At 40.5% G+C, this 16299-nt stretch overlaps 1 protein-coding gene across 8 annotated transcripts in view; it reads right to left on the bottom strand.

The window, feature by feature from the left end:
* The window catches only part of Atpalpha (sodium/potassium-transporting ATPase subunit alpha), a 170844-nt gene that overhangs the window by 57023 nt on the left and 97522 nt on the right, over nucleotides 1-16299 (bottom strand). Inside the window, exon 1 of one of the 8 annotated variants that reach the window (XM_033339027.2) lies at nucleotides 14593-14725. The exons of 4 other annotated variants lie outside the window; for them this stretch is intronic. In XM_033339027.2, the coding sequence (XP_033194918.1) occupies nucleotides 14593-14604 (12 nt within the window). In that variant the 5' untranslated portion in view covers nucleotides 14605-14725. Of the gene's footprint in view, nucleotides 1-13465; nucleotides 13608-14592; nucleotides 14726-16299 lie in introns of those variants that run through there. 3 more of the 8 variants (XM_033339025.2, XM_033339028.2, XM_033339026.2) reach the window with 3 other exon arrangements.

The raw sequence follows: 16299 nt of genomic DNA, 5'->3' as shown, positions 1-16299 counted from the left end.
ATTTGCCCAATGAAATAATCAACATTTATATCGCGAAACATTAACGTCAATAAATATTCCATCCTATGAAAAGGCAAATTTATTCTTAACAACATTTGACCATTCACTTGCAATATTTTCGATTGTGAGAGCACACCGTGTGCAAATTTCGTCAATAGTACGTCAAAGTGACCGAGAGACTTACGCGTAAGGATTAAAAATAGGTCGAAGAGTGTCGAAGAAACATCGACTTTCTTCGATGACGAGACTTTACATAATTTTCTATTTCCATCATTTTTTTTTCTGTTTACTTGAGAAAAAGAATAAAAAGCTGAATAAACAGAAAAAAGGGAAGAACACTGTTGATATGTACATGGGTGAAAAACACGTAAATGCTGAGTAGAAAGGTGTAGATTGAACTGACGCGGTTCGTCTGACAAACACGCTCCTTATCTACTAACGCGAGGCTGTCTTTTAAAAGCGCTCTTTCAAGCACACGTTCGCCAACCGGCAGACCCTGTACGTGTATAGAAGTAAGACGATGGATGATACGTCACGAAACAATTTATGTTGTGTTATGTAATAAACAGAGTGTAATAACATTGTCAGCTGTAACGACACCGATAAGTCGAGATACATTTTATTACACACGATAAGTACGATATGAGACGAAATCATCATTCGGACTTACAACAACGAAATTATCAATTCTGAAACAAATTTGTTCCTTGGAAAATTCACGAGAATTTTTCGAAACTTTAATGAACAAATTATTACTACATTATGTAACTAGCGATAAGACTGATACGATATATTTTATTATAATAATAAACGTGACAAAACAGAATTATTAATTGCTGCAATATAGAATTGTTTATAATGTACCGATTTATATTACTTGTATCTAACACACATATATAACAATACATATGACATTGTTAATTGCACCAATATAGGCATCTGAAAAATTGAACGCAAAAGAGATTAGCAATGGCAGGAGTATAAAATCGATGAAAAATTCCTTGGAAACGGATGGTCGTAAGAATCCGGAAAACAGTCGAAGCACTAGTGAACGTTTCCGATTTCCTAGCTCCATTCGCGATGTCCAATTAGATCGGTGCCAGATACACAGAGCTTTAACCTCGAGTTGGCCAATTAAAACGATCGAACGAATTAGTCGAATGGACCTTAACCTCGAAATTGTCATGTGCAAGTGCAGAACGATTATTGTCAACGCAAATAAAGATACACATCTGCCCGTGAACTCTTCCTAGAAACCATTTACTACGAGATCCACGAACCTTTCGTCATTCACCTTGTATCCTCTAGCCTGGACAAAGTTCGACAACTTTTCTACATCCATTATTCAATAAATAATAATTATGTTCAGTTATTTTTCATTGATCATCGTTTTCAATGAAGACGAATAAATGTAGAAATGTAGTGAGTGGTGATTTGCATAACGCGTAACCAGCGTGTAAATTGTGGAAAAAAAATATTATGAGAGCGATCAGCAGCTAGGGAAGTCCCCGTGTGTAGTGGCAGTGCCGTAGCTAGTTCACGGCCTTCCCTTGGTCCCCTCGAACGATGAAAGGGGCTAGTCGAGCAATTGCATAATAAATCGATACACAAAAGGGCCCGCTAGCCGGATAAAGCGAAACGTTCAACGAATCAACGACTAACGTCCTCGCTGGGTCTCGGCTACGTGCACGTATTAACGCGATCCATTGGCTGGCCGAATTACCTCGAATAGCTTTCTTCGTGTTCGTAAGCTGGCGTATACCTGGACAAATTTTTCATCGAAAATCAAATGAAATTTTGTTAATATATTTGGTATAATTGTTCGAATATGTTTTTAGCAGTAAGAAAATTTGGCCGATGATTCAGTTTAGTGAACTATAAAATGTTTTGTGGTGTGTGTGTGTGTGTGTATTTTGTGATATGTATTAATAGAAAAAGATAGAACAATTTTATATGAATTAATGTGAAAGAATATTCGGAATATGTCAATAATGAGTTTTTGAAGAATTTTTGATAACAATTGAAATGGAAGATTTTGAACACGGAGATGGAGAAAGTAGGCGTTGCAAAATTTTAGTGTTTCACCGAACGTTTAAATTCGTCGAGAACTTCAAACAAATGCACGAACAAGTTCAACAAAAAATGCGTTAACGTGCTATTGGTTATATCTCGCTGTCTAAACGGCTGTACAATCAAATTTATGTTTAAAAAAACAATCTCGTTACGTGATCCAAAAAAAGTACGCAGTATCCGTAAATCAAAATGCAACTATGATATAACGATTCCCGGTGTGAAATCGTATTTATCGCGATAACTGTATTTAGAAACAGATTGCAATAACGGCAGGTTACACGAATCCTTCATATTTGAATCACATTTAATAGAATATCGATTTTATAGCATACCATGTATCACCATATTTTCTCTACGATATTAAATTCGAACTACGCCATTGTTACGTATACAACGAAATTTAGTATTTAATATGAAATGTAAAATGAAAAATATTTTCAAGAAATCATTTATGAGCAGTCTAGTCAACTTTGGTACGGAGATCGTATTAAAAATTGGTAGCGTAGTAAAACGGAAGTTTGCTTATTTTGCAGCCATAAAAACCGTATGTTTGCCGTGAAAAGACTTAATATCCTCTGTGCGTTCAAAAATCTGTAAACATTTCTCCATGAAACACTTTCGTCTACCCAGTTTTTATTTTTCTATTTTTTTTTTTTTTCGTGATTTACGATTCAATAGTCATTCGTTTTAATATTATGAAAAAATCTAAAGGCAACGTTCAGTTTATAATTATTCGCGAAGTAGATGAAAATGAACGAAAGCGCGTGGTAAGACGACAAAACTTTAAGAATATTAAGCGAACCGAGACTGATGGAAGAACAGAGTACATATTTTATTCTTCTTCATCATTGATCTGGTTGGCAGAACGTCGGAAGAGCGCGACGTGAAAAGGGCAATCCCTTTGCGGGCCAACGACCGTCGCCGACTTACTTCGTTAAGGGGAAACATTGGTTTAACCGAAGACCTACAAACGTTCTAAGCAGAAGTCTTTGAAGAGGCCATTACAGCATTCGGATTTCCACGGGATTTCCAGCCCGTTTTCTTTTCTTACGGTAGGAACAAATGCTCTCAGCTCGAGAAATACCGTCTGATTGAAAGAACTGCAGCTTCTGTTTCAATGAAATTATCCAACGGATCATTTTCTAAGAGGAATTCTATAATTTTTCATCGGAGCTTCGATTCGCAGAAGCGATTAAAGGTGGAATATCTTTTTCGTTTTTTAGTTTTTAATCGAACTTTGAATTTTATAGCGAGAATTTGTTGTTGCCTTTATTTATGTTTATACTGAATTTATCGTTCGGTGAATCATCAGCATCGTTAAAAATTATTTCTATTGACCCGTTAATTGAGTTAATTTCTATTTACAATAATAGAGAAGTGGAAGAACTGTGAGAAACTTTAGTGAAAACATATGTGAAAAATTATATGTCAAATTCACTAAATTCTCCATATATCTAACGTTATAAAAAATTGTCGCTTTAATTTATTTACTAAATTTAAATTATTAACTTCCATCACTCATTCCAACATCATCGCTTGTCGAATCAGGATTCACCGTTTTTCACATAACTCGCGCTCAAAAATTTGTTTAATTTTCTCCATTCCCATGGAGAACACAATTAACAGCTTAAAACGATATAACATTTAAAAACAAAAATATATAACAATACCTTCTCAACACACTCGACTACTTATATCTATCACACAATAAATCATACAACAAAATTCACAAAAATTTAAGATTGGTATATCGAATAAATCGCTTAATTGTCTCCTTAATAAACCAAGCAAATTTTTCATCAAAATCTATTCTATATTTCGCAGCGATATAAAAAAAAAAAAGGAAAAAAGATAGAAAGCTAGGAAATAAAGTACGAAGCATCGAGGCATGCCAATTCTCATTCATTCCAGCTAGATCAGGAACTACAATCTAAGGGGATCAACACTACGATCGTTGATCGATCAGTGGCTCGAGTAATCACGTAACAAGAAGCGGATCGCTATAAATACGTTTCTAAGACGTGCTCTGGACGCCGGAATAATTATCATAGGCACGTCGTTATTCAATTTCTCGTGCGGGGCGGTCAGACGTCATGCAATAATTGAGCTTGGTTAAGAAGGAAAACGATCGCCGGGGTGAGGTTAGCAGTCGGGGCCGATCGATACTTGTCTTCCAAGGAAAACATCGAACCGACTGGAGAAACGCGGCCTTTTGCTACGGAAATGGAAATCGGCCTCTCCTGTTCATGCAGGATACACGATTCGTGCAACTTGCTTCGAGAAATCGAAAGCGACGAAGTGGAGGAATCGCAGCCATTGTCTTTGTGGAACCGGAAATGCATAGAAGAGCCTGCGAAGACCATTCTCGGTTCTTGACAATTTTATCTCTATGTCGTTTTAAGTTTCGATCGGAATCGACTGAGATCGACGAATCGGAGGAATTACAGACGACGTCCTCGAAGCCGAGATCAGTCGACTCTAGTGAGAATTGCACGGAAGAAACTTCAAAGCCTATTTTTGGATTCTATAGGATTCTAGCGTTCGTTTGATCTCGTCTCGAAAATTTGGGAAATTGGTGGAACTGCAACTTCTTAGAACACGAAATCGATTGATTCGCGCGAACATGCGTACAAGAGACTAGTAAGGTCGTCCTGGATTTGTCTGTATCCTCAGTTTTCAGTTTTGCTTCCGATGAATCGAAATAAACTGAAGGAAATGCAACTAAGAAATGGAACAGAACAGTCTTCGATGATTGTTCTTGGTTGGTTCAGGATTCAATTTTTTATTTGGCTCTTGCTTTCACAAACTGGAAACGTTCTCGTAATCGAGATTAATGGGCTCGAGTGAAAATCCACGGAAGACTATTCTTGGCTTCGTCTCGATTTTATTGCTCTCTTTGCTTTCCATTTCGGAAGCTCGAAGTCGAGAAATTGAAGGAACTGCGTACAGCCAAAGTCCTTGAGATCGAGGACGATGGGCGCGATTGAAAACGAATAAGAATAAGGGAAAAAGAAACTTCGAGGATTATCTTTCACTTTCTCCCGATTTTATCCGCGTTTCTCTGTTTGGTCTCAGATGGGCGGAATGTGTCTCGAGGGTGCCGCTATTTTTGTTGAAAGCGCGTTTGGGAATTCGACTGGGGGAGAAATCATTTTACCCGATTGCATATCGAACTTGTGGGAGTTGGAGATAAATCAGAACTGCGGCACTAGGGTGTTATTGAGGAAGATAATAGCACAGGAATCTAGGACATGTTTGTACAGATGGAAGTTGACGATTGCCAGGGAATTGGAAGGTCACATTAACGCAGAGAAACCTTACGCTGGCTATGCGAAATGAACGCGAGACGAAAGGAATGTTAAGACCTAATCCTCGTCTCGTGGAACTTGTAGCTAGCTCGTGATAATTGCGAAGATACGCCGCCTCGGCCTCTTCGATATTCGACCACCGCGTATCTTAAACTCGCACAGGATAATCTTCAAGCGATGAACAATGAACTTATAAAAACTCGAGTACTGAGAAATCAAACTGAAACAGAGTAACGAGCAAAATTCGTATTTTAAAATTCCAAAAGCATGGGAAACTGATTTTTCGCCAAAATAAAAGGCTATTGGATCATAAAGAATTCGAAGATTACAGTAGAATTTACGAAATAATTATTTGTTACTTATTAACAAGTAAAGTGTACTTTGAACTCGACATCTTCTCGAAGACATAACCTAAATTCGCTGAATAATTTCAACGATTAAGATTCTCATTCCGCATTTTATTGAGACTTTAATCAAAGACTACTAACGAAATCTCTGTACAAAATTAAACTCTGATAGGTTAGGTTATGTATCCACGTATGTATTCTTCCAATGATCCTCTAAAATCGAATTCCGATAGGTTAGGTCATGCGTCTATATACTTTTCCATTGATCCTCCCAATTATGATAGTTGACAAATAACCCGTTTCTAATGTCTTAATTTCCTTAATTTTCGCGAAACGACCTAGATGCTAACCTAAATTCATCGTCAATCGATACTTTCGTTCAGGGAGCTGCACTGCTGAAGGAATCGATGCACCGATTTCGTCGATACGAAAAGCAGCAATAAAGTTTCACGTAGCACGTGAACGACGTGGATCGATAACCCGGCGGCTGGTATAATATTTTTGTCGAGCTGGGAAAATTATTCGCTTACTCGGAGGAACCCTCGTCCAAGTCGAAGGATCAACCCCTTCGTAACGCGAAGGAGATCACAAAGAGGGCGACCATCGCGGCTGGTCACGTTTCCACTGCGGTAAAAGTGTTCTTTCAAAGAGAAAAGTGGTGTCGGAAATAAAAATCCTTTAAATACACTGACCGGCGGCGAAGGCTTGTTGCTTACACTAACAATAAGCGAAAGAAGGCGAAGGCCAACCTTGGAGGAAGCTGCAACGTTCTCCTTCCCTTGCACGAACTATTTATCTGGTTAGATGCATTTTACTGCCTACTTTCTTTGTCTCTTTAATAATTTTGATGCAGATTATTGTGTCGTTTCACAAGTTTCGTTGTATTTCAATTATTGATCCTTCGATCACTATCGTTTCATAATTGTCAAGGAGTCACGTCGTTTTCCACTTGTTAGAATACTTGATTAGTACTAAAAGTGCATTTCTGTAGGAAATTTCAGCGTACAAAAATGTACAAGATGTCCAGAATTCGAATAGTACAATTATATTATACTTGATTTTTCTGTTAAAACATTAATAGCTATAACTACCCCATAACTTTTCGAATCACTATTGCAAAATATTTGCTGTTTCTCTTGGGAACTTTAAGCTACGTTGTAGCGTTTATACAAAATACATCTGCTCGCTTGTTTTAACGAGAATAAGCAACGTATCTCTGCTCGCTGACGCAAAAGTGGATCGCAATAAATCTTCGCGTGGTCTGTTCGAAGGAAAATTAGAACGTCACGAAATGTCATCCAACTTCGATGCTCTGAGACAGTAAGAAAACACGGCACGGGAAGATTCCCACGAAGATTCCAATTGGAAAATGTCACCTGAAAGCACCACGCGACAGGACGACGGAGAAAAACATATAGATAAGATATAGAGTAGTGAAAATAGCAAAGAAACGTCGTCTCCTAAGAGGCTCTCCCGATCTTAGAGAAACTTCACTTCTTTCAATGTCGAGAGAAACGACAAAAAGCATAAAGTCGTTGGGGTAGGAACGTATGCAAATGAAAAGGGTGAGAGGGCAAGGGATTTGCATTGGTCGACGAAGGGTAGAGAACGCGTCGTGGTAAAATTTGCCGACGTTATCATGTACGAATCGAAATGTCAGAGGAATTATAAATAGGTTAGGATCGATAGGCAACCCAGAAGGCGAGCCTGGGCGCCATCTAGTCTGCGGCCTTTCCACCTACAACCACCTCTGCTGCCTCTGTGTCTTTGCAACCTACTGTTTAATGGACGTCCGATGCTTCCTCTCGCAGTTTTTCAACCGACTTCTTTCGACGCATTAAGGATCGAACGACCTCGAACTTTATTGAACAACGTCGAAGGATGCTTGGAGGATTTAAGGAAATCTGTTTGGGTAAAATAAGATCTGACAAGGGAAGATGTCGAAGCAGAAATCTCGAAGGGTGGAATTAATTCTTTTTTTTTTTTTAGAGGATTCTTTTAATCAAATACAACTGATCGTAAGGAATTAGAACCATTTCTTTCAGAATTTGGACAACTGTCTTGATTTTCAAGTATTCGCGTAATTTGTGAATTTGTCGAGGAAGATTAAAAAAGAAATTGAGGGATGCGTGAAGCAATTACTCTTTTCTTTCGGAATTACGATAATTATTTAGAATTCCTAACCTCTTCGATAACCAACCAAACTAATTTCAAACTTTTCCCAAAGCCATCGTATCTTAAAAAAAAAAAAAAAAAAAACATTCGAATAACTAATCAAACAAATTTTATAAAGTAATTTCTCTTGTTTTCCAGAGATCCAATTATTTCTGATCTCTCGTGACACTCAGACAATCTCTAATTAAAGATTTTGCGAAAGTAACCACATCACTCTCGAAAACTATTCCAACCATCACTAACTAAACACACTAAGAAAAGAAAAAGAAAAAAAAAGAAGAAAAATTGTTTCTCATATTAGCTCCACCATAGATTCAACAATCTCCTCGAGTTCTTCGGAAGAAATTGGAAAGACACAATGTCACTCTAACTCGCCTTTCTTCTTAACGAAAAACACCTCGTGGTCGTTTCTAGACTTCGTTTTCTCAGCCACTCGGCACGTTTTCTACGAGATACGGGGCAATCCAAGGCAATACGGGGCGGCGGAGACCGGAAGGAAGCCTGGACGTTCCCCGGAGGCGGGCTCCGCCTCAAGAACCCGTTCAGGCTGCAGCATCTAGCGTGAGCTCGTTAGAAACACTTCTGACGGAAATGAGCGTTTTGCGGGCCGAAGCGAGCTGAACGAGAAACGTTAAGTGGCGTGTGATGCACGGCCAGGAGCTTAATTTTACGCTCGTGACGCGAAACATCACGTCTAATGGTCGACAACGTCTCTTTTATCGAACGAAGTTACAATAGCAAACAAAAGAAAGTCTAAATACAAGTGGTACGAAAAGTGCCTGTCATTTTACAAAATAGAATAATTGTATTTGATAAAAGTAGCGAATAAGTATATAATATATATCTTTTAAAACAGACGACTGTCAACAGAATGGTGAAAAATATCTGATACGAAAGTCAGTAACACGCGCATATACACAAATGGATTAGTCAGCAACATCAAACTTCCTTTTGTCCACTGCTATGTGTATGTTCGCTGGTTGCAATTTAAAAGTAATTCTGCTCGTTGGTTAACCGCATCTATTTCGGTTGCTTTGCTTCGCGCAATATTCCTGGATTTGTGTTTTGATTGAAAGACGATCGATGGAGAATGGCTAGATACAGCTCGTAGCTGATTGAAATGGATGATTGTATTATTATAGGTTAGGTGGAGACGTTGCTGGATGAATAGAAATCGATAAGGTTTCGAATGGAAGGGATTTCGGAATAGTTGTGACGTACCTCCCTCATGTTATTCTCATCAGAGGTACCATGGATTTTTGGGGAAAAAGATTTCGGCTAAACTAGGTTAATGGGCTTTATCTAAGAGAAGGAAACTTGACTAATGGATGGGAATGGATAAAAAAGTTTAGAGCAGATCTTGGAATAATTCTAGTGGAAAATTTGCGTAATTCTTGATGTTATTTTCCTTGAAGATTCTATGCATTACCGTTGAAGGAGATTAGATTAGGTGGGGCATAAGTTTTTGTGTAAGTCAGGAGATGTCGCCAGATGAATGCCAACTAATGGAGCAAACCTAAAGTAGATGAAATTTTGGAGTAGTTACGATGTCTCCGCGTAATTTTTGCTGCTATTCAAGTTAAAAGATCCTTAAATTCTTCTGAAAAGATTTAGGTTAGGTTGGCCTTATTTCATTCTGAAAGAAATTTAGAGTAGAAAGGTTTTTGGATCGGTTACGAGTCACATAATTTTTTTACCTTATTCCGGTTACAGGTTCCATACATTCTTATTGAAAGGGATTTAGATGGTAAAGAGTTACGGTTTGAACGTAAAGGGTTTTTGCGCAAGGGACTTTGCTGCAATTTAGGTTAGGTTCCATGGATTCCAGTTGAAAGAGGTTTAGTGTTATTCAAACTAGAGATTTCTGTGTAAAAGTAGCTTGACGTTATTTAGTTTAGAGTTTCCATTCAGAAAACTCAGTTAAACAAGATTTGGTGTTGCCAATTCGCTTAAAGTCTCCACAATTTTTATGAATGCCTTTCCAAAAAGATTTAACGTTATTTAAATCTGAATCGCCAGTGAATTTCCATCAAATAGGAACCCTATATCGCTTGTAACATTATCGAAATCTAAATCGGTATCAACAATCGGGAACAAAGATATCAGAACAAGTTCGAATTTCGATAAGAACGAGTAGCTTCTTCTCGTTCTACTCTTGAACGTAACGCAAGATTATTTAAAAAATTCGAGATTTGATTAGAAAGCAAATGGATACAAAAAAGGATAATATTTTAAAAGCTCAGGAAGTTAGGAATATTCGTAATAGATCGCGAAACTGAAGATTCTAAAACGAACAATGGAACGAAAGAGACGAACATAACTGCCCCAAAATCTCGTCAATGATCGACCTGTTTTGTAATTTAAAAACGCTGTAGGAAAAAATTGAATATTCTAAACCGATCAAAAGTTATCGATTAAGCAAAGCAATATCGTGATCATCTTGAAACCTCATTGATGATTGACAACAGGAGTGATCGATGGAAAAGGGTATGCGCACGACGATCGTCCTTCGAGTTTGATCGACGATCGACATTGCACGATGGCAGAAGTTGACGAAAGTCGGGCGCGCAGCTCGCAACGATTTCATTCTTTGCGTTTATTGTATCGCGCAATCGATCCGTCGATAACCGGACCGAGCGAGTGTTGAATGAACACGAACGTCATCGACGCGTTATGTAACTGACCTGAGCAGCTCGCAAAGGGCGCAAGTCCCTTCCTGTGGCCGAAGGTCATAGGTCGAAATCGGTGTAGAGTATTCCGCCGATCTGACCTGCCTAACCTTTGCAATTCGTTTTTCACAGAAATCCATTTCAAGAAAATTAGCTTTTACATCAAACAACATTATCGAACATCGGACTTCAGCTATAAAATTCGAACAACTCTTAGAGCAAAAATTAGAACGAGAATGTCAGGGAAGAAAATAAACGACGAAAGAAAAATAAGAGGAAAATGGTGATAATCTATAGCGATTGGAAAACTGTGGCAAGTTTATGCATTTGCGTGAAACCGAAGTACAGAAACGAACAATACGCGAGAATGTACAAAATGTTCGGAGAGATAGCAGCGTTTCTGTTAATATTTGACGTCTTGAATTGTACTTCTTGTATTTTATTTATAAAAATATGAATTTGCATAAAGGTTCGCGGTCTGGCGATTGAAAGTTTTCGAAAAGAATAGCTGTCGAAGGAGAGGAGAAAAACATCACGCGAGAGAATAGCGAACAAATCGTGACGGGGTAATCGACTGGCGGAAGTCGTTCGAAGGAATTTCAATGAATGAAAAACGCCGGTAAGGGCCTGTTAAAAGGATCGACCTTTTCAATTGACGGCTGCGTCCTTGGGCCAGCAGTAGCACCAGACCCGATCAAGAGCTCGCGCGCGAACGCGCCTATCAAACTCTTCGTGCACCTCGTAAAAGACATTCTCTTATATTAATGGAGAAACGAATGAAAAATCTTCATTGCAATATAAAAATCCAAAAATTCTATATCTCAATACGTATAACAATAAACACTTCGCTTAGTTATATATTATCGTATTCCTCAAACAATAAAACTTCTCACCACATTCGCTTCATATATCTTCCCATATAAATGACAAAAATTCGAAAACTTAAATAAATCTCAATTTATATAACAACATTTAACTACGTAACAAAATTTCTCGGCAAGTTTACTTTAGGCGTGTTGTAAAAGACATTTCCTCAGGTGAATGGGAAACGAACCAAAAATCCTCATTTAAATATACCAAACCTGCCTATGCAAATATAGCAAAAAGCTAAAGGAGCAATAAACCCAATAAATACGCCAGGAACTTCACTTAACTGGGGAAATTCCACGCGAAATTCCAAAGCATCAACGAGACAATGGAGGCTGCAACTCGTTTGAATTCCATCGGGCTATCGATCGATGCACGCTGGAGAGCTTCTTGCAACAGACAGATCCAGGCAACCGAATTTCAAATGTGTCAAAGGAGCCAGAAAGTCTCGATACGCACACCGGCAGACATCGCTTAGCTACGTAACAAAGTGCAGTTAATCGACGAGACAATGGAGGCTGCAACTAGTTCAAATTCCAGCGAACGATCGATCGATTCACCGAACAAGTTGGCCTCGTCATCCGACAGACAGATCTAGGCAACCCAATTTCCCAGCCAGAATACCTTCCCTAAACACGTTCGATCGTTGGAAAATCGAAGAACGTTCGCGTTCACGCGGAGATCGTTACGACAACGTGAGAGGGTGGGTTGGAGAGAAGAAAAGGAAGGGTAGCTTGCAATCGAGGGCGTGTCGCGAATCTGCGGCCAGGTTAGGTATCTGTTATTTCCACGTTTCAATCGACGTTATCTGGTGCACGGCGATTTTCGAACGACAGTTCACGGCATGGAAAAAGACGAAAGACAGCCGTTTGGAGGCAAGTTGGACAGATAGATTTGTTAGAACGTTTAGAAAGGATCGTTAAGATGATTAAAAAGATTAGATGCAAGGTAGTCTGGAAGGTGAGTTATAATTCATCGTTATCAAGAGTTCCGATTTATCCTTGCTTGCGGAGAGCTTGCGCAGGTTAGCGAAAGGTGAGCTTTAATAGCTCGCTAAAAATACCAATCTCCATGCGGACGTTATTTTCTGCTGGAACGTGCAACGATCGATCGAATTAAGGTAGTTTCGAGGAGAAAATGCAAGATGAATCTCGCGTCGTCTCCCTATCTTCTGTTACACGTATAAAACCATAATCTGTCATAATAGAATAGTTAATAAGTGGAAGTGGATAGAATAGCGAATTACGAAGTTTCATAGACTTTCCGTTGGACGATCCTATGTTCCGTGTCACGAGGAACAAAGAGTGGGGCGAGAACGAGAATGGGAAACTGTGTCGACCACACGTTACATGGAAGGACGTTTCATGTTCAACTGACACGATCATAGGGAATTTATAGAATTAGAATACCATAATTGTATCGATAGAATTGAATTTGCTGTCCAGAGTAAGACGTTGTTGAAATTTCCAGGATTTTCATTGAGGATTTTCGCGAGAAAAACACGAAAACCGTGTTGGAAAGTCCGCAGCTGGTCGGTGGCGCGTGCGCACCGCGACGCAACACCCTCACCGACACCCTTCGAGAACTAGAACCAACCCCACCTCCGGTGGAAGCACGGACGGGCTTTCTAGCTTTCTTTCTCGGTCGCCCCGCACTCTCGACGACGCCTAAAAAGTACTCGAGCCGCACAATTGGGTCAGGGAACCACGCGTACAATCCGCGATCGAAGCACTGCCAGCGACGTCCACTGCCTTATAGCTTTCTTCTAGCAATTCACATTCTTCCAACCGTCTTTCTCATTCCGAGAGCCACAGACGAAAAATGTCGTATAACTTCGACAACGAAAGATTTTATGAAATAAAATGCGACGCTACTTGGGACTAGATTAAATTCAGAATAGATTAAAAAAGAAATGGAAATTGAATAGTAGAAAAAAAAAGAAAAGATCTACGGCGATATATAAGAAGGAGGTTGAAAACGGTTAAATAAGGGCAAAGGGTGGTTTCTCCAGAAAATACCACTTTACCATCTCGCTCCTTCTGCAGTGGACTGGTCGAAGACGAAGAAGAAGAAGAAGAAGGAGAAAGAAATAGACAGAGGGAGGGACAGCCTTTCCGACTCGAGGATACTTCCTCGCTTTCCTGGAAACGACGACACTGACGGAACGGATCACTGGGAAGAACTGCTTCGCGCTGATTCCGCGAGAGTTCGACGTGCAAAGAAAGTAAGACAGAGAGACAGACAGAGAGAGATAGAGAGAGAGAGATAGAGAGAGAGAGAGAGAGAGAGAGAGAGCGCTGAGAGCACAACCCTTCCTTGTCTCCGTACGCCTTTCTCTCTCGCTCTCTCCCACTCTCCTCCTCCTACCCCCTCGATCGAAGCTCCTCTTTAGCAGTGGTTACACCACAGACTCGCCTCTCTTTCTCTCTCTCTCTCTCTTTTACACCGTCTCTCTCTCTTTCTCTCTCTCTCTCTATCGCGCCCTCTTTCTGTTCCTTCTTCCTGGCCCTTTCTTCTGTTTCTGTCTGATTTCCCAAAACCTGTTCGTTTGACAGCCTGTGAAGTCACTACACAGTGAAAAAGAGATTGTCACGAAGAGGAGTGGAATTAAGAATGCGAAAGAATGCGACAGAGCGGATGTCCACACGAGATATCGAGAGGAATTCCTAAAAACAGACAAACAGACGTGTGACACGCACCGTTATTATTTCTATCACGTCCTGTCGTCCGCGACGGAGAGACCGATTCTCTAACGAGCGTTCTTCCGACCTCTAAAACCCATTCACGCTAGCCACTCATACTCTATGCCTCTCGCTCTTTCCTTCATACTTTATCTCGCTCTAAATCTCGCTCGTTCTTACCGTTTCGATCTTTCTCTAGCTATCTACCTTTCTCTCTCACGCACGCATTCTACGAACGCACATATATCACACGTATACGTAACGCGCACACAGAGAAAGCCACACGCACACACACACGCATACACGCGTACACTATTGGCGTATCTGGCTAACTGTCAAAGAAGGACAGAGATAGAGATAGAACTCGACAAAGCAGGATAAAGCTTGTGACACGCTCTGGCTACAAAGCGAAGATTTTCGTTGGTTCAGAGAACTCGAAGAGATGGACTTGTGCGTCTAAGCAATCACAAACCTTGTCACCCATGGCTGCGGCGAGCGGTGTTCGATGAGATAGAAGGTTAACAGCGCGGCTTCGAGTGGACCAGAGACTGACTGGCGTTTCGAGTCGTCGAGGACCGCCGGCATCATCGACCCGTCCTCTCCCACCAAAGCTCACGGTTCCCCCACCAACGGCCGACCGTCCCTCACCCGACCAACCCGCTCCGCACAGACACCGTAGTCATCCCCACCACTGCGTCGCTCTCGATTCACCCCCATTCCTGTGCCGCGCACCTCCAGCGCCACCACCCAAAGCGTCGCCAAGACCTCGTATAGGGAACCTACCGCCTAGCCACTATACCTCACTACACTTCTTTCCAATCGTTCCTGTATCTTCAAGTATTAGTTATAATAGTAGATTTGATAAAAACTGTTGCAATTATGTATCGAATACATGGATTCTCTTAGCTGCGGGATTTCGTTACTAGCCTGTCCCTTTGTTACCAGTTAAGACATCGTACAAGGGCGTCTAGGCGATTGCCACCAAGGTATCACGCTTGTTTCTACAAATTCCTGTATCTACAAAATAACAGTTTTAGTACGTAGATTTGTGCTAACGATGATCAGAATCGAACATTAGAATTCTTAGATTATTTAATTATAGAGTTCTGTAGCCAGTCAAGAGACTATGCCATGGCTTGCATTTAGGATCAATTAGCGGAAAATCTCGTAAATAATTAAATCCACGCTTCCACATTCTATTTATCCCGATTGTTATATAGCACGCAGTAAATGTTTTTACGGAGTAAATAACACATCGATTCGATTCTGATGCAATCCCTATATCCTTGCGACTCCGCCTATGCATTACAGATTATGCTATCGACCATGAGCTTAAGGTTCATATAATACGCATTTGCGCTGCAAAAATTCCAGCATATTTAAAGCGGTCGAAAATCCTGTCAGCCACGGTTGTACAAATTTTCCTACGGCCAAATTGCTGGAAAACTCGCAAGGGTGAGGAAGGAGCGTGACCGTCGCTTCGCGGAGCCCCGCAACCCCCCCCGCCGCGACCAACCACCACTCCCCGTGGCACCGTTCGAACCCCTAGCCTAGAGATGCCCGTTTCTACCTCCAAACACCACGGCGCACGCTCCGACGTCGCCTCAGTGACTCTCAACTACCGTTCACCGTGTCTGCGATATTCTCTTCCGTCTGCACGTCGCTCCCTGGGGAAATTTTTCGGCGAGAAGTGTGCCGTGACAGAGGGTTAATTGGGCAAGACCAAGAAATACTGGCCTCGCCGAGTCGATCGTGCTTCCGTGGCGCTGCGAACGGGATTACCGTGTCGCGATCTATGATAGACGATGGTTTAATGGCTCTGGGGACGCTTCTTCGTGAACTGGGACAATCCTAGGTGAATTAAGAATTTAGTGTTTTGCGGTGGAATCGAAGGAGGAGGATTGTTAGAGTACGTTCTAGAATTTTACATTTGGCATGGTGTTGCTGTTTGTGAACGATAATATCGGGCCGAAGATTGGTAGGAAGGAGGATTGTCGAAGAGGATTGATGTATAGGATTTTACTTTTTTATGCAGTGCATTGTTGTTCGTAAGAGAAATGTAAGGGACGTGGGACGATATCGGATGAGTTAAGAATTTACTGTTTAGTGTCTGAGACGGTGAAATTATTTATTATATATGTATTATTAATAAAAGTATCATTGGTATTTTGTACATTAA

Source organism: Bombus vancouverensis, chromosome 14, assembly GCF_051014615.1.
Source record: "Bombus vancouverensis nearcticus chromosome 14, iyBomVanc1_principal, whole genome shotgun sequence".
NCBI lineage: Eukaryota > Metazoa > Arthropoda > Insecta > Hymenoptera > Apidae > Bombus > Bombus vancouverensis.
The sequence above is the reverse complement of the archived record's forward strand: the minus strand, read 5'-3'. Positions and strand labels throughout refer to the sequence as shown.